This window comes from Equus przewalskii, chromosome 27 (assembly GCF_037783145.1).
Source record: "Equus przewalskii isolate Varuska chromosome 27, EquPr2, whole genome shotgun sequence".
Taxonomy (NCBI): Eukaryota; Metazoa; Chordata; class Mammalia; order Perissodactyla; family Equidae; genus Equus; species Equus przewalskii.
The window spans coordinates 30,288,511-30,314,585 of record NC_091857.1 but is presented as its reverse complement, the minus strand read 5'-3'; the positions used below and the strand labels follow the sequence as shown (position 1 = coordinate 30,314,585).

Genomic DNA, 26,075 nt, shown 5'->3' with positions numbered 1-26,075 from the left:
CACAATTTCACAATTGTCAAATAACATGCAGAAATGGGGCAGACGCTGATCACGCAGAGTGATCACGCCTTCACTGGAGTCTTTCTTACCATGACTATATCGCCCGGCTGGATCGTGATTTCATCATGACTTCTGGACTCAAAGGGATAGAGCGCTCGGTAATAGACCACTTTTACATTCTCCTGTGCAGAAATCGTAAGTGGGCCTTTTTCTGTATACAAAAAAAAGGAGGAGAAGGGAACAAAAAGAAAACGTTACACGGAACACAAATGCATGCCAAGCCAAGTTATGGACATCAACTCAAACCCATCAGAGGGGTCATTAATGAATTCTCTCTAACAGAGGTCACCCCAGCGCCGAGCGCAGTGCGGCTGTCCGAGGGCCCTGCTCTCTGCCTCCTGGCTGGGGCTCCAGTGCACATCTGTAAAGCATCAAGGCCCTTCTCCCCACACCCAGTGGGGAGTACAATGCAGCAGTTCGAATGTGACCCAAAATCTGAATCAGCCAGCTCATTCGGGAGGGGACGAAGAAGCATAACTTTCCATATTAAAAGACATGGAAACGATGTTCCAGGTCCTTTACGCAGTCATATAAAATCTAAGTGCTGATTTCAACGAGAATGGTTATTACTGATAATCCCCAGTGGTGTACGTCTATATTTCCAAAAGAAAAAAAATGAATCTAAGGAAGGACCCTAGATGAAAACAATTTAGCTTTTAAAAGAAATAAAATTTTTAAAAATGCGTGTGAGCAGAGGATATCTTGGATTCTGGTTAACAATAGCTCATCACAGCCCTCGGAATGTTTACCCCAGAGCTGCAAGTATTTGAACACCCATCTGTGTTCTCTGAAAAGCAGCGAGGGGAAGGTATCATCTTCAAATTTCTCGAACTGAATGATGTGCAAAATTTCCCACTGACCGATGGAAAAAGTCCTCACTTTATGCCAGGAGGAAGCACAAGGAACATACACTAATTGCCTAAGATCAAGTAATGGTGAAATTATTTTCAGATCAAAAAAAGTATTGAAACGTGTATTTGCCTCCCCAGGGCACGGCCACTCCTGTGTGGACCTGGTGACTCACCAGTCTTTCTCCCTGGACTGTGTGCCTCTGAAGGCAGGGAGGGTGTCAGACCCAGCTCTGACCCTCACCCCATCCCTGCCCACTGTGCAAACAGGAAACAAACAAACCTTTACGGAATAGTGTGTTTGTTTCTTTACTTTCTGTACACCAGTAAAAGGCATACTGATGATTGAACAAATAAAACTGATATGATTTGCCATACAGAGGAAAAGGCAACCACTCTCTTCAGCTGAGTATTATCTGCAAAGCTGTCCAATGTGACACAGCCCACAAAAATTTTAAAAATACATTCTAGTTTGCATCTGATATGAGATAACGTTTTCTAGCTATTTCAAAGTCTTTCAGTTACCGTTAGCTAAAGAGGCAATTTATGATCAAAGGGCAAAAAGTCACAGTTTTATACAGCATAGGTTAAAGACAGTGAATGTTGCATCAGTGTGGGCAAAGGGGAAAGGTGCCACTTCTTGTGGCTGAAACAGCTCAGAAATTCCCAGAGAAAATAAGAAACTGGAGAAGCAGCAGGTTGTTTCGGCAGCAAAGGTTTCGACCTCCATCTGGAATACAGGTGTACGCATGGGGCCTGGTAAACTGCATGCCACTTTCGTCTGCAGAAGACTTCTGCATGCCAGTGTAATGGTGGCCAAAGGTTGGCACGGTGGTGGAAGAATTCAACAGACATGGAATGATCCTAGAGAATGAACAGCTGCACTGTCCAAAAAAAGGAGACTGACATTCTCAACTCTATGAATATAGCCAAGATAGGACCTGATTAGATACAGAGATTTCTCGAGAGGATCTGGGAGAAGAGATGGCTTATTTGCTGGAATTACGTTTGGCCTCTAATACCTGCGGTCGACCAGGGTGCTTGCACCACTGGCTTGCCTGGTTCCTGGTGTGGATGGAAAAGTCGACTCAGCTTGTCTTGCATTTCCTGTTTGCCTTTCTCCTCAGTTTCCTTCTTTTTGACGCTCTCTTCTCTTTTGAGTTTTTCCTCATCGTGGAGTTTCCTGGGCCGCTGATGCTCATGGTCCTGCTGGACATGCTCAAGCCACTGCCTGTCCCTTTCCTGAGCTCGTCTGTCAACAAAATGCTTGGTTACAGTATGGAAGCAACTCCCACTTAACACTGCTGTGTCTCCTTCACGAAAAGCTCCATCTGGTCAGTGGGATGCTACACAGCAAGGGGACATTGTTCTTCAGATGGAGCAATCTGCATCAATGAAACTAAGGCTCTCGGGGCTGCAATTCTGAGCGAGACGAAACCACACGGTTTAGAAAACAGGGAAAATTTCTCACGTATCTTATAAAGTGATTAGAAAAATAACAAAAATAATTCTCACAGTACTAAGAAGTAGTTGCTATATATTTTACTGAATTCAACTACTTTCTGTTTGTTTTTCAAAGCAGCTGACAGAAAAAGATAATTGCAATGAAATTCAGCCCTTGAAAATTATCACATCCTCAAGCTGAAACCCACAGGAAAAGACTGGGAACAATTTTTCTCTTATTCCATAATATTTTAATAAAATCAGAAAGTACTTTAAATGAAATTAATGTCAATAACAAATGCTAGAATGTGAGTAATAACCAGTCCTCCACGTCTATTGACTATTTCAACCCTCACACCAGGTAGATAGGTCCTACTACTATCATCCTCATTTTACGATAAGGAAAATGAGGCAGAGATATTAATGACTTGTCCAAGGTCACACAGCCACACCTGCCTGGGGTTTAGTCCCAGGCAGCCCAGTTCTAGAGTCCACACTCTAAACCGCTGTCCTGTGACATGGCCATTGCACAAAGGTCATCTCCTGGGATTAGGAAACTGCCAAGGGAACATATGTAAACAAATAAAACCTTTATTCTCCATTTAAAGAATGCTATATTTATTTCTACTCTGTATGAAAGGGAAAATCTAGTGCAGCAGAATTCTTTTTTTTTAATTAGTTAATTTAAATTTTTTTTTTGGAGGAAGATTAGCCCTGAGCTAACATCGGCTGCCAATCCTCCTCTTTTGCTGAGGAAGACTGGCCCTGGGCTAACATCCATGCCCATCTTCCTCTACTTTATATGTGGGACGCCTACCATAGCATGGCTTTTTGCCAAGCGGTGCCGTGTCCGCACCCAGGATCCGAACCAGCGAGCCCCAGGCCACTGAGAAGCGGAACATGTGCACTTAACTGCTGCACCACTGGGCCGGCCCCAGCAGAATTCTTTTTAACTTAAATCTTAGACATTTTACTTACAATTTTCAAAACATCTTTTAACAAAGCATAAGAAAACATTTTTTGGAGGGGTAGGGATGTTAACTGTTATTTATAACAACAAAAAATATAATAAAATTTTGCTTACCTTTTTTATTAATAAAGGTCACCATTTATACTGTATAACCATGTAATTTCTGAAGTTAAATTTTGGGTACTATTTATCACATAATTTTAAGCAGAAAATTTAACTTTTCTGTATTATGATATTTTGTGTTCATTTCTACTCTGTAGGAATGTGAAAGTTCACTGCAGTGTAGTGTGAATGATAAACTCTGAAGATAAGAAAAGGATGGAGTCAGAGCTAATCAACACATCCAAGGAATTAATGCTTGTACATAATCCTAGTCCCACCCCTAGGAAAACCATAAAATAATTCTCAAATTGGTCTGAGACCATACCATCTACCCACTGGCATGAAAAAACAAAACAAAACACCAGATTCAGAATATTATATATATATTATATATATCCACAACAAAACGTGCACCACTCTGAGCTCAGCCCACTAAAAATCAATGACTTGCCTAAAGTATCTGTTTCATCTTTTTTGTCTAATTTCAGTAACCAACTTTTATAATTTATACTATATCATCGGAATATTTGGTCATTTAGACTTACAGTCTAAAATCAATTCGAAGTTTAAAAAGCAAATATCCAATTACAAAATCAGATACACTGCAAATTAAAAAATAAATATCTACAATTTACTAGAATTTATTACAAATAAAAGTAAAAAAAAAATCACAAACACAAATATTCAAACAAAAATATGTCTGCATCCAAAGCAGCGTCGGCAAATTTTCTCCTTTTGAACTCAAATGTAATTTGCAGTTGAAAAAAGGAAGAAAGAAGACAGAGGGGCACACGGTCAGTCCTCCAGGAGAAACCCTGTGTGGCCAGCGAGCTCAGGGACTTTGAGTGCAAACCCAGCACTCTGATGGCCACCGTTATTAAAAGGCTGTGAACTGGAAAAGTATTTTGGTCATTGGCATGCAAATGAGCATACCAAGTGTCCCAATTTCCTTGTATAATTGAGTTTATCTACATAGAAGTAGCTTGGGAGAGCTCTGGGAACTAACTAAAAACCTCAGGGGGTACTTAGATATGCAAAGACATACATACACACACGTTTGTGCTGACACACACACACACACACACACACACTAAAGACTGAAAGCTCTTTCTGATCCAGTAAGTTCTTGGAGAAGCCAGGCAAAGAATGGTAAATATTCAAAGTTCCTTCCAGACGGGTTCACAGTTAACTGAAAAGACTCACCTTTGAGCATCTTCTTTTTGTTTTTCTAATTCTATGATCTTTCGCTCTTGTTCCTTCTGTTTCAGCCTTTCAGCCTCTATGGACTTTTGTTTCTGGAGCTGCTGCTTATTATGTATTTCTCTTAGTTCCTATCAACAGTCAAGAAACAGTCCATGTAACGACATGCAGCGACAGGCATTCCCACAGTTTATCAGCATGCAACCCTGCACAGTGGGGAAGCCTCGACACTGGGAGATAACATTCCAGATTTGAAAAACATGAACTTGGGGAACTAAAATCACTCTACGTTTTGACATGACTCATCTCCAAAAGCTGTTCGAGGTTATATTTTCATAGTCAGAACACATTACATCGCTTTCCACAAAGTGCTTTAGAAAGAACTTGCTAGTGAAGGGCACAGAGAAGCTACACCGCTCAAGACTCAGCAATCATGATGGAACTTAACCAGTTTTAAGAAAGGGTGATGATCAAGAATAAAACCTTAAGGTTCTTATGATAATGAATCAACACCAGCCTCTACTGGCTTTGAAAATGCACACACCTCTCCACACACGACCTCCACTAAAACCTCACCTCCTTATGCTGTGCTGCCTTAGAACAAACAGACCTCCTCTGCTCCACAACCTCGATTCTCCCCACCAAGGTCTGTTTGTCTTCAAATCACGCCTCTTCTACAGGCTCTTCTCTTACTAAATCCACGTGTGAAGTTGTCAGCTGCCCCAAACTAAACCAGGACTCAGGCTGGTTATAAAGGCTGTAATTATAAAGGCTATAATTTGATGATCACCACCTTGGATCCAATTTCCTCATTTGATACTAGCCCCAGGAATAAGAGTAATCTCCTTAACGGGCTACTTAAAATACATTTTATGATACTTAAAGTACATAAGTCAGAAGTTTAAATATCCAAAACCATAAAGAACAATGAAATGCCTGTTGAGGGGGAAACTCTCTGATTCCACAGGAGTACAATGGTCACTAACAGATTCAGTCACCGGAATTCCTCTCATTTGTGTCAACAATGAATCAGATGAGTTGAAGTGTCCAGTAGAGCCAAGTGTATTTCCAGTTGACTTCTTGGTCTGGCTAATGAGGGCTGGTCTCCCAATTGGCAGCCCAGGGGTCTATATGGTAAGATCTAAGAACCAAAGTCTGCCCTTCTTCTCTTGCCTTGCTCATTGGCAAGAAATCCAGATGAGATTTCCTCCTGCCTTACTGCTACCTTTACAGTCACTCAGAGACTGAACAACAAACGTGGAGGGATCAGCGTTAAAATGGACTTATTCCTAGAGAAAAGCCCTGAAGGTCAGGCTAACCTTTTCCTACTAGCTAGACCATTCTTAGGTTAGAATGCATGGACACGCATCTTGTATACTATAAGTGACTTTGAAAAGTCCTAAAAGGGATCAATGGGATACAAGAAAAAGTTTAACTGGAGATCAGGAGGTTAGGGGGAGGCAGGCACTGGGCAGGAGGGGGGATAGGAGGGAAACAGGCACTCAAGAGAGGGGGAAGGAAGGATGGGGTTCAGTGGGGAACCTAACAAATGAGACTGGGAATATCTAGGCAAGAGGCAGCAGGAAGAGGCAACTTCGTAAGGTACAAATTGCTGGACCATTCCCTATGGCAGCAGCCCTGGGCACGTGACTTCCAAATTATGAAGGGTACCTGGGACAGGAGTTTAGTTATGGAGGGGCATGGAAGGTCAAGAATGGAGACTGGAAAGTAATGATGAAGCCTCACTCTGACTGTTCTAAGAGAAGAAAATTGACACGAGGAAAAAAAAGAGTTCCATTTTTCATTCTCTTTCTCACTGCCATACACCACGGGCTATAAACCTTTAATGTGTTAAATATTCAGCAGTATTGCTTTTCATAGTAACTTGGAATCAAACATAAATAGTAATCTCCAATGATACGAGTAAAATATCTGGTTAATATTTTGGATTTGATATTTCAGAGACAAATGGAAAAAATGGGCAAATTCCTATTGTCAGAGCAATCTGCACTCACGGTTCAAGTTAATATCTCAACAAGAAAAGGAAAATTGCAGTGGGGTGACGTCAAACCAAACTCTGAATGTCCTGAGAAAGGGACTCAAAAGTCAGCCCCTGCACAGACAGGGATGGCCCGCTCCAGAGTTAGCCCAACAGCTGACACGCTTTAAAAGGATGCGTCAAAGTACTTTTTCCGTATTTTAAAATTTCATCTTCAATTGCATAAAAATCTTAAATAAATTCAGAAAACTAATTTACAGCAATAGACTATAATTCAAAGGGTCTGAACTGGGAAGAAAGAATCCTAGGTGCCTGATACAGGCCAGCAGCTGAATCAGAGTAGACAATCTTCAGGGTTGTTTTAGCTTTAAGATCTGTTAAATTACTAGACACCGTTGATCCCATAAAAATTTATTCTTTATTTCAGTGTCTCTTTCAGAGTTTTATTCTTATTGCATGAATAGACCAAAAGAGTACAACCAGCAAGCAAAATAAGTCTGAGCTGAAATTAAATGCAAAGGAGAAGAAATGATGGAGGAGGAGGAGCAGTTTAGTCTGACGTTCAGGAACCTGATCATTTATTTAAAAAGAAAAGTTCTTACTTCATCCAGGAAAAACGTATTTACAGACAGAGTGATATTCAAAATATTGAATCAGAGGTCTGGCCAAGCCCCGGCCAATCGGAACGGATGCTGGCCATGATGGAGCAATGCACCAGGTGGACTGTGTGCACAATGACGATTTTTCATTTTACCAAAGAATTACACTGCATGTTTCCTTTCTATACCGGTCTCTGGTAATTGGATGTTGACTTATTGATCAATAATTACCAAATACAAAGTCAAGAGAGATGAAAGTAAAGCTAGGAACATATCAGGAGGCACTATAAAATGAAAAGTGGTAAGAAGTGAATGTAAGGAAGCTATAGAAAAAAATCATGCTGAGACAGTTTAAAAAACAATTTTTAAGTGTATCAAATGCATAAAGGAAGATATTCAAAAATTTTAAAAGCACATTTTTTTTTTAGTATAGCAGCATTATAAGATAGGCTGAACCTATCTTTGGAACTATCTAAATAAGGTGCAGCTTCCAGTACCTCCAAGGAAATGGAGCTCTCGGGAGCCATAGAAGAACAGATGTCAAGTAAGATAACAGAAGGCTCTGTTGTCTTATGATCCAGATTTGAAGACTGCAAAGTTTTTCTACCATTTCCTTCATCCAACTCAAATACTGCCGAGATACACAATCAAGCGTAAGAAAATCAAGATGCCGCAACGAGGCAGGCATTCTGGGTTTCACTCTCTTTGCTTCGACTTCGGCGTCGACGATGGCAGGAACCAAAATAAGCAGAAAATTATGATTCCTAAGTCGATAACGTTTTTAAAAAGTTGAACTTCTGAGAATGCGATCTATGGAATGAAAGAAGATGTACTAAAAACCAGTTAACAACTTGCCTTCCTGTGCATGACAAGGGCCTTGTGGAACATCAAGCCCTTCCACACGGGAAGCAGGGCGCTGCACTGTCCTTTCATTCCTGCTCAATACTGTTTAAGAAACTCAAGGACAACTACAGTTCTTTAAAAGTAGCCTTCTAATTCTTTTAGGAAAAACTTTTTTTTAAAAAAAAAGATTTTATTTTTCCTTTTTCTCCCCAAAGCCCCCCAGTACATAGTTGTGCATTTGCAGTTGTGGGTCCTTCTAGTTACGGCGCGTGGGACGCCGCCTCAGCGTGGCCTGATGAGCGGTGCCATGTCCGTGCCTGGGATTCGAACCTGCGAAACCCTGGGCCACGGAGCAGAGCGCATGAACTCAACCACAGAGCGGGCCCTTCTATTAAGTCTGGTCATAGTTATTTCTCTATTATAACTAAGATCAAAGTAGAACAAATGTGAAATTACTAAGAATCAAAACTCAGTATCTCACTTGGGGCGCTTCCTAAAATTAACTTAACTTTTTTCCTCAAATCAGTAAGTCTACAATCACATACCAATTTATTGGCTGGATATTTATCTAGCAAAATGATATTGAGTGTAGAACTTTTTTGATTTTTCTTCTATGAGTTCTATTCAAGGGTACGATATGTTTACACTAAGTAATAATTTACAGTAAATTCCAGTAGGGTGTAATAATTGAATATTGTCTCCTAATGAAGTGTAACTTTCTTTCCCCCTTTTTTTGGTGAGGAAGATTGGCCCTGCACTAACATCTGTTGCCAGTTTTCCTCTATTTTGTATGTAGATGCCACCAAAACATGGCTTGATGAGCAGGGCATAGGTCCATGCCCAGGATCTGAACTGGCAGACCCAGGGCCACAAAAGCAGAGCACGTGAACTTAACCACTATGACACCGGGCCAGCCCCAATAACTTTCTTAATAAATAAGAAATAATTAAACAGGCATTTGAGAAGTTTTAGCTACAGGATACAAACAAAGATGTGGGAAAAATAAAACTCCTATAAAATGTGTAGTATATACAAATTAAAATAGCAAGATTTTTATCATCGATATTATCTACAATTAGAATTCTAAGATATAGAAGAGTTTCTTGACCTGCTATATGAATAAGCTTTGGCTGTGTGAACACTATGAAACTGTATGTAATCTGGGGAATATGGGCATTTTTCTTGCGGAGAAGGCTTATAGCTTTTATTTGATTCTCAAAGGGTTCTTTGATCTAACACGAATTATGAACCACAACAAGAAAGTGACTGGCAAACAAAGATCGTGTCTTGTATTAGTTGAGATAAATGAAAATCGGCTTGCTTTTAGCTTTCTTCCTTCAACCATCGGGAAGAGTCACTTACTGCTCCCAAAGAATTAAGATATTTGTACCATAGAACATCTTTGGACATCCTATGGCATACAGCCAAAGCATTTCAAAAGCAATATGCCTGACAAATTGAATACTCAAGAAGATCCAACTTTCTGCCCTGAGAAATATGGCTCACTTTCAAGTTCACTAAAGACAGCTGTTCTCTTGCTGTGCAAGGGGCAGAGTCACTTGATTGAAAAACTGCGACTTTTTCTCCTTCACTTGGTCTTAAAGACACTCAAAAAGATATGTATTATATGAAGTGATATTAACTGAAATATAAAGAAGAATCCACCTGAACAATATGCATGGAATTCCTTTTCATAAACATAACTTTGCACAAATGCTTGTGAAGAGAGAAAAAAATGAACTACAATAAGGGGCTTATGAAAGACTATTAGTTAATGGAAATGCATCACTAATTTGGTCATGGAACCTTTTTGAAGGATTACTCTGTTCTGGTTTTTGCCTCAGGCTGTCTCTCGGAAAAGAGAGACAAAAACAAACATACATTGATTAATTTACTTGAAATTTATAAGCTCAATACTATAAATCAAAACAAGGACATATCTCATATTTATAATGGTCTTTGGATTGTTAATATTAAATTGACCTCATAGGAAATTGATCTAGGTACCAGCATCAGAAATTTCAGGTGTAGGCGTTTATTTTGTATAAACCTAAGACCTACGGAAAGTCAAAAGGAGAAGTGCTTTTATATAAATACATATCACTTTATTTCTCACCCAAGGATATCACGTAGTACACAATATCAAATTTTTTTGTTGTTGTACAAGACGTTTATTACTCATTATGAAGGAGACGCTTTAGTGGTTGTAAATAGGACATTTCCAATTGGCTCCATGAAGACAGGGGTCACATTTTTCCCCTCTGTATTTCTGGCACCTAGCACAGTGCCCACAATATCAAAATTTTTAAAAGGACTCCTGAGTTTTAAAATACAGTGACTTAGCCCAATTAAGTGGTTGTGAAACAAACTGAAAGCTATTAAAGAAAGCCAATACACAAACCTTTTGAGGATAGGGGAACTCATACCCATGCAGAAAAATCTGAAAAATTACTAAGTGTTTCAAAACAGAAACTGCATCCAAATCAAGGTAAATTGATATCCCATTTATCACAACATTATAAAATGTTTTCATTCTTGAGGCATTGAAAGTGGGAAGAATATAAAAAAGATATTGATCAGTTATTAAATTTTGAGAAGGGTTGGTGTACTAATGTTCAAAAACAAGTTTAAATATTACTTCTAAATCTGAAGTCAATATTCAACCAAATAGTAAGTCCAATTCCCCACGGCACAAACTGGTAGTCAATGTACTACAAGTGCTCCTGGAGAGCAGAGAGGAGCGCGCTGGGGTGTGTGAGTACGTGTGCGCGCATGTGAGCGGGGAGGGGATGGGTGGACAGAGAGGGAGAGGAGCTAGAAAGTGGTGTCCTCTCCGCCACAGGACGAGCTAATCCAGAATCTTCTTCCATGGCTCCCCAGAGGCTTTGGTGGATACCCTTGTATTACCAGAAAGAGAAAACTGATTCCATTTTGTCCTGAAAATCTGAGTTTTCCCAAAATGTCTGAGCTTTATTTATAAAGCAATATCCCATTATTTTAAATGCATGTCATTCTAAAGGATAAAATTGTCAAGGGGTTAGGCTAAACAAGAGAATAAAAAAAGGAAACATTTTTTTCAAAAGATTGAGTTCTGCTTTTTTCCCTTTCCCCAATTACCTTTTGATAAATATTTTTTAAAAGCTCAAAAGAAAAGCCCACACTACAACTAAACATCTCAACCAACCAATCAACAAGCCTACTGGTATGGCATAGAATCTATTATACAACATCTGTTAACTCGTTTGAGTCTTTTTCGGAGTGTTCTAATTATTTTTCTATACTCGAGGAATCTGTGTAAAGTTTCCACAATCACAAGTACATTGAGAGTTTGAGAATTTTATTACTTAAGTGCAGAAGGTCTTTTCAAAACAATCATACAAGTAAAAATAAAATTTAATCTTGAATAAAATAAGATAGCAAACCATGAAACAGCCAAACATTATTCTACTGAAAGGAGAAAGCAACGTTGTTATTTGAATTCACACTGATTTCTCTTGCTGTCTCTGCATCTCCTCTTTCTGGATCTTTTTCTTTCCTTCATCATTTCCCTTCGCATGCACTTTTTTCCTGACTTCTCATTCTGTTCTGCAGTTCTTTCTCCAGCTCTTTTCTTTTTTCCCCTGGTTGCTAAATATTTTGCCTTTCACTGCCTTCATAATGAATGAGCCTGCCATGAAAGCAAGTGTCTGAAACCAAGAGCATAAAAGCCTTAGTTAAGCCAAGAACCTTATTTACTATAACTGGCATTCTCATGTCAACAACAATTCTTTTCCCAGGTGCAATTTTTAGGACAGGTATCATTATGGGCAGAATTTACATTTCTAATAGGCATCTTGTGTCTAATTTAAGAAGTCTGGAATTCTCAAGTATATTAAGGAACATAACTCAATTCTGAATTACTTCTAAATACTCAAATTTTGCTAAGAAATAAAATACTGTCCACTTTTGGAATAGTACACTGACTATAATAATCTCCCATATGATGGAAATAATGCATTTAGACCCAAATAATGACTGAGTGTTGTCTTTCAAATTTTCGCAGCCAAGTGGCAAATTCAATGATCTACAATGCTTGTTAAAAAGACAAGACCACGGTATACAGTAAGCTTATCCAGCTTGTAATTCAGAGCTTCCACCAACACACACACAATTTGTCAAGAGGAAAGACTCACTCACACACCACGATTAATAACAACTAATCATTATTAACTTTTACAAAGAAGGCTTAGCACTTCATGGCAAATGCTATCTTAGACACTGAGCACTCATCTGCGTGGGGGAAACTGAAGCACAGAGCTGGAGATGGTTCATCATTCTGAGTCTGAGAAAGATGTGCATTGCCTGAGTAGGGCATGGAGACCTTTAGAAAGGAGTCTAAGTGGATGACGCAGCCCAGGAGAACTGCCAGGCACTGCAACACTGCCTCCTCCACTGCCACTGACTGGAAGAAAGAAATGCCCAAATGTAAACACCATTCACATTAGGACTTGTCCAGCACACAGCGACTAGACGGGAACCAACAAGGACTCAACTTTTCAACATGAAACACAACATATAGCCTCTTTGCGAATTGGACTCTCTGTATTTGGTATATGATGGAGCCTTGAAAACTATAAGCTATACTTTATGTCGCTGCTCTGTATCATGGTTAAGATATTAAAATATGGAACATCAGGCTGTCAGTGCCAAGGAAAACTGTTACAGTAACACTGGCATTGCTGAGGGCAAGGTGGAGTCAAGAGCCACTGTTCAGAAAGTCCCTATCAGTAATGTCATTTGACACTTGTTAGAACCATAATTTTATACCCTAAGCACTGTATGTATGAAAAACAATTGTCAGAATGGTTCAATGTGCCCTTTAGGCATGTAGATTCTTCATGATTTTCCTATAAAATGAGGTAAAAAAGAGAAAGTCACAGATAATTTTAAACAGACGTTTCTAGAAAATGAATATGAGACTATTGATTTCTTAGCAGGATAAAATATTTATTACATATAGAATACATTTTAAAAGCATAAAATTATGGTAAACAAATATGATCCACTGAATTAAAACTACTTTAAGAAGTATTAACGCATGCTAGCAATAGTCACCAACAAAATCAATTATTTATGATTAAATCACTGGTCGAAGATTTCATCTGATCATCAAAAAGCTAAAATTTACTGTTCATATAAAAAGCAGCATAAATATAAAGGCTGCCAATCAGGAAATTTCTAGCACAAGAGATTCAATATCTCAGGGCACTATCTCCCCTTCTCCCACCCTCCCCTTTTCTATAGACTTACAAAGGCAAAGTTTATTCACTACAGTAAGACTCCTGGTCTCCTTTCTCAAGTAATTCTTGGTTTTGGGTGATAAATTAGAAAAACAAGACACATGTCTTGGGATCATTTTTGGAAAATAAATATCCCATCTACAAGGTAAATGTCTATCAAAATGCATGGAAAAATAGATTTTTCTGAAAGGAAAGAATTAGCCCTCAATTTCTCTGAGATCACACAGAAATGTAAAGGTCCAAGATTCTAGAGACCTTCTGTTCCATGGCCCTCCATCTGGAGCCAGTTAACAACACTTGGCCATAACTGTAAACATGCTTTGTATGTTGAATGTGTTGCTACCTACATGAACACCTATTAACCTGACTGTAATTTTTTTCTTCTTTAATCAATGACCTGAGAATTTCCATCATTGGTTATCAGATTTTGGGTGGGGAGGCATGACTGTATTTCTTCCTAAACTGAGGAAAAAGGGAGAGACCCTCAAAAGAAGAATGAATCTGAACTAGACATCTGGTAGAAAGAGCTAAACCGATTGTATGTTTAAAAAAAAAGGAGAAAAATGATAAAACACAACTACTCTCTGAATTCTTTCTTGTTTAAGAAACCAAATACACCAGTACCTTCCAATCACTGTCTTATCCCTCAGAATCTGGACTAAAGCAGGGTGCTATGATCTCCTCCATGACCTTATACCTAAGGAACTAGACATGACTTTGAGTGTGCATCAAAATAAGCAAATGACTTATTGCAAGTAGTTCCGTACCAAAGAAAGGAGAGAATTGCCTTTTGCTAAATGCAATCCTAAATTATGGAGCCAGCCATCGAATATAGGTCTAATGTTCTGGTTAACTAACTTTAAAAGGTTGCACTCCATAAGGTACTTCTCCAGCATCACCATACTAGCCGATAATGAGGGAATTATACTTTGTTTTTCTAGGTGAACAATCTATATGATTATAAAGTAAAACTGCTAAGTCCTAATTTCTTTTCTATGCTCTCCAGCTGCTTTCTATTTGGGAGAGGGAGGTTTGGGATACAGCAAATTCACACCATCAGACTGGACGTGTGGAATAACTGGACAACTGCCAGTGTTTCACTCCCGGCAAGGGAGAAGCAACTTTTGCATCATTAGTGAGGATGCTGTAAAGGCACTGCTGTATCAAGAGAGGCATAGGAGAAATCCCAAGGGTCAGAGAGCTGGCTCTCCTGGTCTATCTCATTTCACAAGAAATTACAGCTGCTAAAGAATAAATGCTCTAAAGTAAAAAATAAAAGCTTCATATTTTCCAATGTGGCTACAACAAAGACAAGTGTCATGAGATACTCAAAGGACTGAATTTTAAAATCTGCCTCTATCAAATTATAAATCTTTTTTTCTTCAATTTAACCATTTCTATTTTGGTTTTACTAGGTTTGAGAGGAATACCAGAAATAATAACTGTAAGGCAACATAACATATTGGCTAAGTCCTCCAAATGAGTTGCTAAATAACGAAACAATATAGTTATACTGGCTTGTGACATTTTTACTCTCCATATTAAAGTTAATAATGGAAAACCCAAACGAAAATTAAGAAGATAGAAAGAAATGCTCTTATTTAAAAATACGTATATTTGGGGCTGGCCCCACAGCAGTGGGTGAGTTTGGCACACTTCACTTCTGTGACCCAGGTTCATGGGATCGGATCCCAGGAGCAGACCTACGCCACTCATCAGCCATGCTGTGGTAGCAACCCACACATAAAATAGAGGAAGACTGATTAGCACAGATGTTAGCTCAGGGCTAATCTTCCTTAAGGAGAAAAACAAGATTGGCAACAGATGTTTACTCAGGGTGAAACTTCCTCAGCAAAAAAAAAAAAAAAAAAGAAAAGCATACTTGGAAACAGGCTAGTGGAATAAAGCACTAAAATTAGCCTTTGTATAAGCAACGTACTGATACTGAAGGCAGTATTAGTTAATTAAACACAGTATGAGCCACTCACACCGCATTTTAAGGGTGTTCTCTTTAAAAATGGCAACAGCAATTCAATAGTCAATATCATCCATAAACTGTCTACGCCTTTGTCAAAAATCATCCACTAGAGTATCATTTTCTAATAAGTGAAGCTTGTTTTGGGAGTCACATTTCTAAAAAGAAGAATCTGAAGATTAGGGCAGAAATCTGGACTAGTGCCTGGGCTCAAAGGATATCTGATCCTTGACAGTTTACATTCCAAGAGACTATGAGAAAGCACTGTGAACTTGCACAGTGTCCTGTTCTTTTTGCTTAAAGTAGTGACAAGTGACAATGAGACTTAATGTGAGCATTTTTATTGTGCTCATTGAGACAGAGAACTTGGAGCTGCTCTTCCAGTACCTACATCTCACATACAATCATATATGTACAAATGTAGAACATATATAGAGTCCATGCACACGCACACGCATTCTGAGCAAGCAGGAAAGCAAAGTGAAGAAACACACTAAGTTGGCTCAAATAATATTTCCCCTAGGAGCACTTTACTGGAATTTACAATTGAGAATAGCTCATTACCTATTACTCTGAAAAAAACAGCACAAATACCTCAAACTCAGATGTCTAGACAATTGGGCCTAGAATCTCAATTCAAAGGTCAACTAAAAATCTCAAATATGCTTTCTAATTTTTTTTTTATTTTTAGTAATAAAGGAGTTTTACTTTTTCCTAGTGTCAAAAGGTAAATTAGCCAGAATCAAGTATAAAAGATTTTAAGTTAGAAAAGGAAAATGAGTACCTGAAAAAAAAGTGTAAAATCCAATTTCTTACAAGAACATAACTGATAAAAACTGCAGTATCTACTTAAATCTAAAGTATACGATCACTGTTGATAGGAAATGAATTGTTTGCATTCTGGTTTTATTGTAAGATGATAAGGTTGTAAAGTTAAATCGAAATCACCAAATCAGAAAGAGGCTGTGATAACCACCTTTACAGTCCCTGAGAGCTTCAGCATTTTCCTGAATTTACCATGGAAATGTGACAAAACCACACACCACACTTCTGCCACAGAGACAAAAGCAATTACTCCATTAAACAATAAAATTTTAAAATATGAGGTAACAAAGACCTACATTCAAAGACAATCTTGAAGGTAAGAGGTGGCAGAAAAATTCTCAGTTTTAAAAGAGAAAATAGTTCCTTTTTAGTGATCTTCAAAGAACGTAAGAAAGGAGAAGCTTTTGGGGCCTAGCTTTCGGAATTCAACTTGACGTAGGGATCAATAGAGAAAAGGATGGAGACGTTTAAAAATGTAATTCAGGTTAAAGATAGATGTCATGTTGGGGCCACTCAGCCCTCATTTCTAGATGTCAAATTTATCTTTATATTTTCAAGGAGAAAAATGCAATTTAGATCATAGAGTTTCATCTGTAAATGTGAAAGCCTTCAAAAAGGCTGACAAACCAGCACAATAAATTTTTCTGCCTGGGACTAAATGTCAACGAATCATCTGGCCAGTTAGAAAAATTAAAGGCAGGACATACAGGTAGGAACACACAGAATAGTTACCTTCAGCTGATTATTGAAAATGTCAATCTCCTGCAGTTTTGACCTAGTTTCCTTCTCAACTTCATCCAGCTGGTCTCGGAGCTGCTGCCGAGCTAGTTCTTTTGCTTCTAGGGCTCTTTTCAGTGTAAGAAGTGAATCTCCTGTTTTAGGAAAACATTGCAACACGAGAAAAACAAATTGGCAGTGAGGAAAAATGGTTTTGAATGTTCTCGTTTCACTTAAGGAAATTCTTGCTAGTGAAAAATGAAAAGGACAACTTTAAAAATATAAACACCTACTGTGCAAACTGTTCTGCTGAACTTGTTTTAATTGGTCATTGAGTATCTGCTTTTCTGGAATAAGTCTTCCCAGCATTTGCTGAGACTCCTAGGAGAGAAGGAGGAACACGACAATGAATGACGGGAAAACGACCACGTGTAGATTCAAGGCCCGGGCAGACACCAGTCAGTTTTCTCGTCCCTCAAAGGCTCTTCAATCTTATCCCAAATCCTCTATGCTGAAACTGCATTTAATTGCTAGGCAGGGAGGTTCCTGCTCACTTGCCAAGGAATCACTGCTTGCCAAATGCTTTTCGCTGAAATAGAGTTAAGACAGTTATAGCTCCCTTGATATTTCTTAAATTTTTGTTGACTTACTGCCTATTTATAAGCTTTAAAAAATGTACTCTAAGTACAACTCAGCAAAGAAAACGGGAAATAACGATCTCTCGGTTGCACTGGATCAAATGTAAATGCAGTGACCCTGTGGTTCATAAACTGACTCAGTCGTCTAAAGAGGAACTTTTCTTTTCTGAACTTTGACACTTAATAGAGCTGAACCGAGGTTGACCATACACCTGAAGTTGGAAACAGAAATCAAAAAGAGATTTTTAACAACTAGAATCTTAGCTGCTGTGCATGTTTTTCCACCACTCAGGACAGCGCGATGATTTTAAACAGGTACACTAAAGTCCAACTATTGTTTAACTGACATAAGAAAAAAGCTAAACCACACTGTACAAGGCTGTTGGGAGTTTTCACGGGTGACTTGTCAAGCAATGTATTGTTAAGTTCAGCTGAAATTATCCTATATAGTTTCTACATTTCAGTAAAACAACGGCCTTTCTAGCATCTAATAAGGAATACTTGACTTTTATTTTTACCTTGATTTAAAAAAAAAAAACCCTCTATGTAGTAACTTTTGGTTTGGAAAAATAAAAATGCCTTAATTAAAATTTTTCACCGGAGGCTAAGAACCAGCCCTTCTTGGAACAACCGTCTTCAGATACAGACTGGCTGGTGTGTAATAACCCTCTGCATCCTCCATGTCTGAACAATAGAGAGATACAGCCCAACAGAAAGGACTTGGAGGCATCTTCTCATAGGAATAATCCAGCACCACCACTCCCGCCCAAATCTGGACAAAACAGAATACACGAAGCAGATTTTTTTCCCAAAAAAGCGCAGCCAATGGAGCTTCCCTTAGTCTCCTCCCTAAATCAGGGCCAGGCCCTTCAACCCAATCCCGAAGGTTCTTTCCTGAACCAAGACAAACAACGAAGGACCAAGACGAAGCCCAGCTCAGATCACTGAGATTGTTTTACTCACTTAAACATTTTTTTTTTAAGATTTTATTTTTTCTTTTTCTCCCCAAAGCCTCCCAGTACAGAGTTGTGTATTTTCAGTTGTGGGTCCTTCTAGTTGTGGAATGTGGGATGCCACGCCGAGGATTCGAACCAGTGAAACCCTGGGCTGCCGAAGCAGAGCGCATGAACTTAACCACTCGGTGTGGCCGACCCCAAACTCAGTTCTAAAATAAGTCAAACCAATAAGAAGGGCTGCCTGACTCACTTGCATAACAAGAATCTGATAATCCCCATAAGGAAGGGGGACCAGTATCTCCTTCTCTACTACATGTTTGAGTTTCTTCAGACTGTGTATTATTTTTCACTTCATTCTTTTTCAGGAACCCAGATTTGTACTTTGTGATCAATGACTGCACACACTAAGTATGAATCTTAAATAATAAAGTTGAGTTTGGCACACATATTCAATGAGATAATAAACACATGGCCTTCACTCCTAAATTTCCCAAGGGAATATTTTATGAAACTTCTTATAAATAGTTAATGAAAGACATATAAAAAGAGTTACCATAAAGAAGAATATACCTTAAAAAGGTATATGCATTTTTAGTATTTTCAAATAATTTCTAGCAGTGAATTTCCAATATTATTTACATTATGTCATATCTTAATATCTCAAATTGATTACAACTTAAAAGTACAAGAAATAACAACTGACAAAACCGAAAGGAAAATAAGACAAATTTACAGTGAGAGAGATTTCAACACTCCTCTCTCAGCAGCTGAAAGAATTCACCAGATCAGTAAGGACACAGAAGATGTGAACACCATGAATCAACCCGATGTGATTGATGTTTATGGGACACTCCACCCAACTACAGAAGAGCACACATTCTTTACAAGCGCACATGGAATATTCACTAAGACAGATCATAAGCTGAGCCATAAAATGAGGCTCGATAAACCTAAAAAGATAAAAAAGAATTGAAATCAGGGGCCAGCCTGGTGGTGTAGTGGTTAAGTTCACGCCCTCCGCTTTGGTGGCAGGGGGTTTGCCAGTTCAGATCCTGGGCACAGACCTACCACTGCTCGTCCACCCATGTTGTGGCAGCATCCCACATAAAGTGGAGGAAGATTGCCACAGATGGTAGCTCAGTAACAATCTTCCTCAAACAAAAAGAGGAAGATTGGCAACAGATGTTGGCTCAGGGCCAGTCTTCCTCACACACACACACAAAAAGAACTGAAATCATACAGAATATCCTCATAGATCATAACATAAATCAGAAATCAATAAGCTATTTGGAAAAAAACTCAAATATTTGAAAACTAAACAGGATAATTCTAAACAATCTATCAAAGAAGAAATGACAAAGGAAATCAAAAAATGTTTTGAATTGAATAAGTACAAAAACATGATATGATAAAAATTTGTGTAATGTGGCTATGATAATGCTTAGAAGGAAATCCATAGCTTAAAATGTTTATGTCAGGAATGAAGTCCAGATTTAATAATCAAAGCTTCCTTCTTATGAAGCTAGACAAAAGCAAATTAAATCCAAAATAAGTAGATTGACAGAAATAATAACGAGTCTTAAGTAAATGAAATAGACAACCAGACATACCATAGAGGAAAATCAATAAAAGCAAGAGCTTATTTAAAAAAAAAATCAGTAAAACCAATAAACTTCTAGCTAGATTGATGGAAAAGAGGAGGAGGAGAAGGGAAAGGAGAAGGAGGCAGAGGAGGAGGTAGGAGTTAGAGGGGGAAAGAGAAGATAGAAGTTCCCAGTATCAGGAATGAAAGAAGTGACATCACAACAGATCCTACAGACTTGCAAAGAACAACAGACTACTACCAACAACTTTATACAAATAAATTTGATTAACATAGATGAAAAGGACAAATGCATTAAAATTGTCAAAACAAACTCAAGAAGAAATAGAAAATCTGAATAGCCCTGTATCTATTGAATAAGTTTTGCAATTAAAAGTCCTACCACAAAGAAAGCTCCAGGTTCCAAAGGTTTCACTGGTGAATGCCACCAAAAATTTAAAGAAGAAACACCATTTCAACACAAATATTTTTAGAAAATAGAGGAGGAAAGAATACTTTCCAAATCATTTTTCTATTTATTACCCTGATATCAAAATTAGACCAGGACATTACAAGAAAATGATAAACTAACACCCCTCATGAATTTAAATGAAAAGATCCTTAACAGGAGCAAATTGAATCTAGTAAAATATTTTTTTAAACAGTAATACACCATGACTAAGTGTGGTCTATCCTAGGAATGGAAAGTTGGTTCTACATCCAAATTTCCATCAATGTAGATCACCATATTAACAACAAAAAAGAAGAAAAACTATGCAAACATCTCAATACATGCAGGAAAGAAACATGGCCCAATTCAACACCCGTTCATGACAGAAACTCAGCAAACAAGAAACAAAAAGGAAGCCCCTCAATCTGATAAAGGGCACCTATAAGAACCCAATAGTTAAGATCATACTTAATGGTGAGAGACTGAATGGTTCCTCCATAAGATCAAGAACAAGACTCTCATCATTTCTATTCAACATAGTACTAGAGGTTGTGATCAATGCAGTTAAGACAAAAAAAAAAGAGGGCCAGCCCAGTGGCGTAGTGGTTAAGTTTGCACACTCTGCTTCGGTGGCCTGGGGTTTGCAGGTTCAGATCCCGGGAATGGACCTATACACCACTCATCAAGCCATGCAGTGATGGCGTCCCACATACAGAATAGAGAAAGATTGGCATGGATGTTAGCTCAGGGACAATGTTCCTCAAGCAAAAAGAGGAAGATTGGCAACAGATATTAGCTCAGGGCCAATCTGCCTCACCAAAAAAAAAAAAAGATTAAAAAAAGAAATAAATGGTACATAGATTGGAAATAAGAAATAAAGCTGTCTTTATTCACAGACAGTATGTTTATCTATGTAGAAACTCTAAGGAACTACAAAAAAGCTATTATAACTAAGAAATGAATTAAGCAATATTGCAGATATAAGGCCAATATATAAAAATATATTCTATTTCTATATGCTGGCATCAAACAATCTGACACTGAAACTAAAATATGCAATACACAATAGTACCAAAAATCACAAAATACTTGGGGATAAAGTTTACAAACTATGTACAAGACTTGTATACTGAAAACCACAAAACATTACTCTAAGAAATTTGTAACATGACAACCCAAATAAAATCAAGAGATATGCCATAAGACTCAATATTATTAAATGCCAATTCTTCCCAAATTAATAAATTCAATGGAATTCCAATCAAAACTGTAAGTATTTTTGTAAAAATTGACAAGCTAATTCTAAAACACGTGGAAATGGAAAGGACCTAAAAGAGTCAAAATAATTTGAAAAGAAAAATATTGAAGAACTCATACTATGTGATTTCAAAAATTATTACACATCTAAAGTTATCAACGGAGATACTGGTGAAAGGACTGACATAGAACAATGGAACAGAATAGCGTCTGGAAAAGATCTTCACACATAGGGTCAACTGATTTTCAACAAGCTACCACGGTAATTCAATGGAGGAAAAGGGCAGTGTTTTCAACAAACGTTGCTAGAACAACTGGGTATTGGTATGGAAGAAAAGGAACCTCACCCCTTACCCTACACTTTTGCGAAATCAACTTGAAACGGATCATAGACCTAAACAAATAAAACTACTAAACTCCTAGAAGAAAACATAAGAGAAAATACTTGCAACCTTGGGACAATCAAAGATCTCTTAGATAAAACACAGAAAGCATAAAAACAAAAAAAAAAATTAATAAAATGAATTTAATCAAAATTTAAAATTTCTGCCCTTTAAAAAACACCATTACAAAAATGAAAAGGCAAGCCACGGACTGGCTGAAAATATTCACGAAACATATATCTGACAAAGGACTTGTTACAAGAATCTATAAAGAACTCTTATGACTTCAGAATAAGATAAACAACTCAATAAAAAACAAGTAAAAAATTTGTTCACAAAAGACACACACAAAAAGCTACATGCCAATACACAGATGATGCCCAACATCACTAGTCTTCAGGGAAAAGAAATTAAAGCCACGTGAGATACTGTTACACACCCACCAGAAACGGTAAAATTAAAATTAATGACAATATCAAGTGTTGGCATGGAAGAGAAACAACTGAAGCAATCACACACAGCTGATGAGAATGGAAAATGGTACAGCCTCTCTGGATCGGTTTGATAGTTTCTCACAGAGTTAAGCATGTACTTATATGACACAGTAATTCCACTGCTGAAACTTAACCAAGAGAAATAAAACATATTTCCACATAAAGACTTGTAAATAAATGCTCATCGCAGTCTTATCCATAAAAGTCCCAAACAGGAAAGAACCTAAATGTCAATAAACCGGTGAATGGATAAATAGGGAAATACTACTCAGTGATGAAAAGGAACAAACTACTGAACCACTCAACAATACGAATAAATCTCAAAGTCATCATGCTAAGAAAAAGAAGCTGAGATAAAAGCCACAAAGTTCAAAAGTGATCATGTTTTATGATGACATGCAGAACCCTATCTACATGAATTTGACGCTCCCTCAACTCAATAAATGAAACCAAACCAGGTGACATGATAACAACTTGATGGCCAACTTTGGATAGGTAGTAAAATGAAAGTAGAATTGCTTATAGTACTTCATTGTGTCCCCAACTATTCTTGACACATGTATCTCTTATACTCCCCCTAAAATATTTACCTGCACTTCTTTATTGTGATTCTCACAGTAAAGCCAAAGTCCCATGAGTGGATTACAGGTTCCACATGATCCAGCCCCCACCTGCTCCAATGACAGTGGTCTCCTTTCCATAACTGGCATTCCAGAGACTGGCTATAGCCCAGGACTTTCACACTGTTGATCCCTACTTTGAGCGTGCTCTGCCAGATAGCCACATAGCTTAGCTGCTCATCTCTTTCAGGTCTTTGCTCAAATGGCATCCTCACAGACAGGCCTGTCCTGACCACCTTATTTAAATCACAGCCAGGACACTCTAGGTCTTCCATGCTCACACCCCAGAGCACTTTTCTTTTTTCTTTCTTATTAAAGATTGGCACCTGAGCCAACATCCTTTGCCAATCTTTTCTTTTTTCCTTCTTCTCCCTGAAGCCCCCCAGTATATAGTTGTATATCCTAGTTGTGAGTGCCTCTGGTTTGCTACGTGGGATGCCATCTCAGCATGGCTTGATGAGTGGTGCTAGGGCCACACCCAGGATCCGAACCCATGAAACCCTGGGCCACAGAAGTGGAGTGCACGAACTTAACCACTGGGGCACAGGGCCGGCCCCTCCAGAGCACTTTTCATTGTCTAATAGAGGACACACTTGATTTATTTTGTTAGTGTCTGTCTGCCCTGCAAATAGAAGGTAAGCTCCACAAAGGGGGCTCTTGTCCCTGTCGTTCACTGCTGGGTCCTCAGTGCCTACTAGAGCGCGTGGCCTGGCACACAGCGGTGCTTGGCAAACGTGCTGAGTTCGTTACTTCACAGCCTACTTTTCAGGCAAGGACCTTGTCTACTTCATCCTGGCTTCCCAGCACCTAGCACATGGGAGATGCTGGACGCTTGCTGGATGGATAGATGAATGAAATGAATCAGAGGAAAGCACGTAAGCCGAAAAGCTTTTCAGGAACGCATGTTCTCACCTGTAACTGTTGTTGTAGATGGGTGATTTCAGCAATTCTCAACTCTCTGGATTTGTTTGTACTTTCAATTTCTTGCCTTTGGGTGGTCAATCGACATCTGATATCTTGAAGTTTTCCTTCTAGTTGATGCTTTTTATCATTCTTTAACAAACGAAAATAAAAAGAACTATTAGCATTTTAATGGCTCAATGTTAGTGTACGCCCGAAGCATAATCAAACTTCACTCACTAGGGCTTCTAATTCGAATTCCAAAGTCTTTTTCTTTGCTTTCAGTACGACTATGTCCTCTTGTTCTTTGTTTCTTTGATTTAGCAGTTCTTGTCTTCGATTCCGTTCCCATTCAAGCTGTCGCTGCCTTTCAAGTTCTCGTTTTGCAGCCTGTGACACAGATGAACAGACGATTTATTAACTTTTCAGTACTTACAGTATACAATGTCTCTTAATAAATGTAACACATAGTAAGTCTTTTCTTTTAGGGATGGAATATTATTAAACATTACAAGAATTTATATTACAAAAAAGCAAAAGAATTTTATACAAACTGTATTCCATCTATGGGAAAAAAGGGAATATTCAGAAAAGCTATTATATTTACATGAGATGAAGACAGGATCATTTCACCATTGGAATTCAATCCTTCATGCCTTCAAGAATGCTTATGTGCTTAATAAAATTGCTCTTCCTTATTACTGACTCATAAAGAACAGGGAAAATTTCTTTCATCTAGTAAAATCAAACCAAAACCCTCAGAACAACAAAACAAAAAACAAAAAAACTTTCTTCCATCAAATAAGAAATTATTATTTTTTTCAAGTTTCAAAAGTCTGTGACCCCCATCACCCCAATCATTCACCTCCTCTCTAACCACAGAAGGTTCTGTAATTTCTGTGGCAATGTCAGCTCTCCTCACTACTGACTCTGAGGGCGGCCAGGTAAAGCACCTGTCTGAGGACATGGGGACTCTTTTTTTTTTTTTTCAAAAAGACTGGCACCTGAACTAACATCTGTTCCCAATCGTTTTTTTTTTTTCCTTTTTTCTTCCTTCTCCCCAAAGCGCCCCCAACCCCAGTACATAGTTGTATATCCTAATTGTAGGTCCTTCTGGTTGTGGCATGTGGGATGCCGCCTCGGCATGGCCTGATGAGTGGTGCTAGGTCTGTGCCCAAGATCCGAACTGGCGAAACCCTGGACCACCAAAGTGGAGAGTGTGAACTTAACCACTCGGCCATGGGGCTGACCCCTGCAGGGGACTTTTTATTGTAATTGCTTCTTACATACCTGTCCTTCAGCTACACTGTAAGGGCCTGGAGGACAGGCACAGTACCTATTCACCATGATGTCCAGGGACTACCAATGTCTGGCACATGTAAATGCCTATTAAATAATTCTGAACAAATACTCCAAAATGTTTTTTTGTTTTTAATTGAAAAAAGAAAGGTTGTTTATCTTTCGATAATCCATCCTGAAATTAAAATCCTGTTAAGTGTCTGTGTGTTTCTACCTGAATAAAAGGCTGGTTGTGGCTACAAGTTTTCCAAAGCAATTTTTAGGAGATGAAACCAAAGTATTATTTTTTGCTAAAAAAATTCCTCATCTTTAAAATACATTTCATTCACACAAGAGAATCATGGCGTTGCTTCAGCAGCAAGATACTAAAACTGGAAAGACCGACAAGAGATTGGCTTAGCCCCTATCCAGCTATGGCACCAAATTTACGAAGCTTTCCATAAAATATAGTGAAGATTTCCTAGACATATTTTTTAAAGTGAAAAAAAAAGGTGCAGAAAGATGTAATTAGTATGATACCATTACTGTGGTTTAGAAAAAAAAATTTACACTAAACCCCCAACCTTTCCATCATATAAACTTCTACATTTCTACATATGTATACAAATGCAGGGAACAAAGTCTGAAAAAATACT

At 38.3% G+C, this 26,075-nt stretch overlaps 1 protein-coding gene across 15 annotated transcripts in view; it reads right to left on the bottom strand.

The window, feature by feature from the left end:
• Window positions 1-26,075, bottom strand: part of ITSN1 (intersectin 1) — a 213,911-nt gene that overhangs the window by 88,797 nt on the left and 99,039 nt on the right. For all 15 annotated transcript variants that reach the window (XR_011533735.1, XR_011533734.1, XM_070597188.1 and 12 more), the window contains 7 exons: window positions 24,382-24,531; window positions 24,154-24,294; window positions 17,154-17,241; window positions 16,876-17,015; window positions 4,627-4,754; window positions 1,931-2,160; window positions 90-211 (listed from right to left, as the gene is read on the bottom strand). Coding sequence is in view for 13 of the 15 variants with exons in the window: in XM_070597188.1 (XP_070453289.1) it covers window positions 90-211; window positions 1,931-2,160; window positions 4,627-4,754; window positions 16,876-17,015; window positions 17,154-17,241; window positions 24,154-24,294; window positions 24,382-24,531 (999 nt within the window). In the remaining 2 variants the exon portion in view is untranslated. The remainder of the gene's footprint in view (window positions 1-89; window positions 212-1,930; window positions 2,161-4,626; window positions 4,755-16,875; window positions 17,016-17,153; window positions 17,242-24,153; window positions 24,295-24,381; window positions 24,532-26,075) is intronic.